We start from the raw sequence: 2,790 nt of genomic DNA, 5'->3' as shown, positions 1-2,790 counted from the left end.
TAATAATAATAATAATAATAATAAAAGAATCGTTTATGACGCAATTCCCCTTATGGGTGGTTCTTTTCTGATCAAAAGCCACCATCAACCTGTTTTGTATGGAAGACACGGATTTCAAGATTTCAGACTGAACATTTATTGTAACAAATCATCTGGCCAAAACTACCAAACATGCTCTTTTTTTTTTCTTCTTTTTTTTTAGTTGTCTAAGGATCCGGTTGTAAGGTCTTCATCTTGATGATTGAATCCTCATAGCTTCTTGACGTTAATGGCTTGACTCCTCTTCCAGACGACAAATAATTCACAGGAACACTTGATTTCAACACCTGCGCCTTCTTCTCAGCATTCTCCACAGATTTGCAGTAATTCACCATCTTGTCCAATGACATATCTTCTCGAAGTAACCGTTGTTGTACATTCTTTGAATTGACTCCCAGCACAATCTGAACTTTCAACAATTTCTCCTCCTGAACATCAAAAGAGCAGCATTTCACCCGTCTTCTCAACTCAGAATAGAAACTGTCGAACGTCTCTCCAGACTGCTGCTTCCGGTCAAAGAATTGATAGACATCCCAAATTTCATTCTTCTTTGGTAGACAAATCTCTGACAGCACATTGATGACGTCCTCCATCGTTTCCTGTCCCTCTTCAACAGTTGCTCTGGCCGAGTATTGATTGAGGGCTTCAACGCCCATAAGATTCTTCAATCTTGCAACTTGCACCACGTCCGGTTTCTTATCAGTTTCTGTGGCCGTAAAATAAATCTTCACATCACGCACAAAATCTTTGAAGTTTTGTGCAACATTGCCTGTCATTAGCAATGCACAGGGCTTATTGAATTGATCCATTGAAAAATTGAATATTGAATTGAGACACAGAGACACAAAATATCATATCATTTTCACGAAAGAAAATTTTCCGACTGCGCTATGTTTAGTGTGGAAGACACGGATTTCAAGATTTCAGATTGAACATTTATTGTAATAATTCATCTGGCCAAAACTACCAAACATATCGAACATTTATACTAAATTTGATTGAGAAAAAAAAAAAAAAAATAGGTAAATAAATAAATAAAAGAAGACAAATCGTTTGAGAGTTTGGTGAAATAAACAAAAACTAAAGAACATATCGTCAAGTAAAAAAATTCTGCCACTTTTTCTCAAGAAATATAGGTACATATTTCATAACACTCCATACCTTGACGATCACCTCTGTAGAGAAGGCAGACACAGCTAGTAGCCAGGTAGACAGTTGTAGATTAGTCCACAGATATACCAGAAGTAATGTAGGATATATGATCAGAAATGAACATACGCCTAGCGCTCGGACATGTCTGAGGAAGAGAAAAGGAGAAGACGAAACGTATGTTGGTAAAAAATACCAATTTAAAATGAAGAATCACTGAAATTCTGCACTTCGCTTTGTTTACGGGTCTGTGTCGTAGCATGCCCATTCCGTAACTGAAGAAGAGACATAATACTTTCCATGTAGGTGCTCGGTCAACACAAGAAGACCAGAAAGTTTGATCCCATTTTTCCCCTCTTGCAGTCGTAAAAACGAACTAGAAGCTTTTGCCTCTGATGTTACTCAGCCAAATACAAAATGCTCGGGCTGATAACATAAACTTCACTTGATTCGATCTGTTGTTAGCTTGGATGGTAGTGCGTCTGTCTTGTAAGCGCTAGGTCGCGGTTTTGATTCCCGCCCGGGGCAGATTTTATCCTCAACAGACAAGGTTCACTCTCGGAATGGCTGGCTTTCTTCTATACTGAGTCTGTTCTCTCTTCGCTTTCGGGACGGTAAGACCTTGGCAGTTAGTTCCCTCTATCAAACATTCAATTTGTGACTCACCTATGCAGTGCCGGATTATGCGACGCGCTCAGAGACATGAGCAGCGGATTGACAATGTTGTGAATGAAGTGAAGCAGGGCGGTGAACAATAGACAGAAGTTGCGACACAGCCGCACAAACCGATCCTCGGGTTCTAACTCCGTCAAACCGGTCTGGAGAGCGAGAATGTAAAACAAAATGGCGGACACGGTGCCTATCGACTTGTCGTCTTGGTCTTCCGTTTGAAGGATCTGAGGAAGAAACGAAAGTTAACAAGGTGAAACGGAGCCACAAACTCAACATAATATACAAGAATTAACTAACGGTGAAACGACCAATTTAACATTAAAAACAATAATAACAACCAACGATTACTCTCTTCCTCTCTCATCATAAAAATTTCATAACACAAAAAACACACAACCTTTAAGAAGACATTAGACATGAAACACAATTCCCTAACCTACTGACACAATCCTTAACATAATCTAGGGCTCGACAACTCTTCCACGACTTTTACAAGGTGTTGGCAAGTGGGGTCCTAAAAATGAGAAGTCAAAAGACAGAGTAAAGTGAAAAAAGATAACGACACGAAAAGGACCGGTGTGAGCGCCTACTCCAATTTACACTCATCGCTTACGAACAACGCTTACATCACTTTAGGGCAGGTAGTTTTGAATCCTCAATATGTCACCTATGATTTTGGTAATAAATCTTCTTTTTTTCATCCATAGTGTAAGTATAGAGATTATAAAAAAGATTAATTAAAGCCAAAGATAAGATTCACAATGAAAAGAAAGCATAAGATTAAATGAAAAGCAAAGACTCAAGGATTAATTGAAAAAGAAACGATAAGATTAAATGAACAAAGGAAATATAGAATTAAATGAAAAAGCAAAGATCAGATTAAACAACATTACCGGAAAAGAAAGATAAGGCTGAATTATAACAAGGAGA

At 38.3% G+C, this 2,790-nt stretch overlaps 1 protein-coding gene across 1 annotated transcript; it reads right to left on the bottom strand.

Annotated features, from left to right (window-relative positions):
- Positions 1-1,101: 1,101 nt before the first annotated feature.
- LOC113471947 (protein TRC8 homolog) lies at positions 1,102-2,084 on the bottom strand (the record flags this gene model as incomplete). The annotated part of the gene is made up of 2 exons (XM_026831441.1): positions 1,102-1,336; positions 1,855-2,084. Coding segments are annotated over 2 exons (432 nt in total), but the record flags the coding sequence as incomplete, so codon positions are not given.
- Between the last annotated feature and the right edge of the window lie 706 nt (positions 2,085-2,790).

Source organism: Diaphorina citri, unplaced genomic scaffold (genome assembly GCF_000475195.1).
Source record: "Diaphorina citri unplaced genomic scaffold, Diaci psyllid genome assembly version 1.1 scaffold3360, whole genome shotgun sequence".
In the NCBI taxonomy this organism is placed as follows: domain Eukaryota; kingdom Metazoa; phylum Arthropoda; class Insecta; order Hemiptera; family Psyllidae; genus Diaphorina; species Diaphorina citri.
The sequence above is the reverse complement of the archived record's forward strand: the minus strand, read 5'-3'. Positions and strand labels throughout refer to the sequence as shown.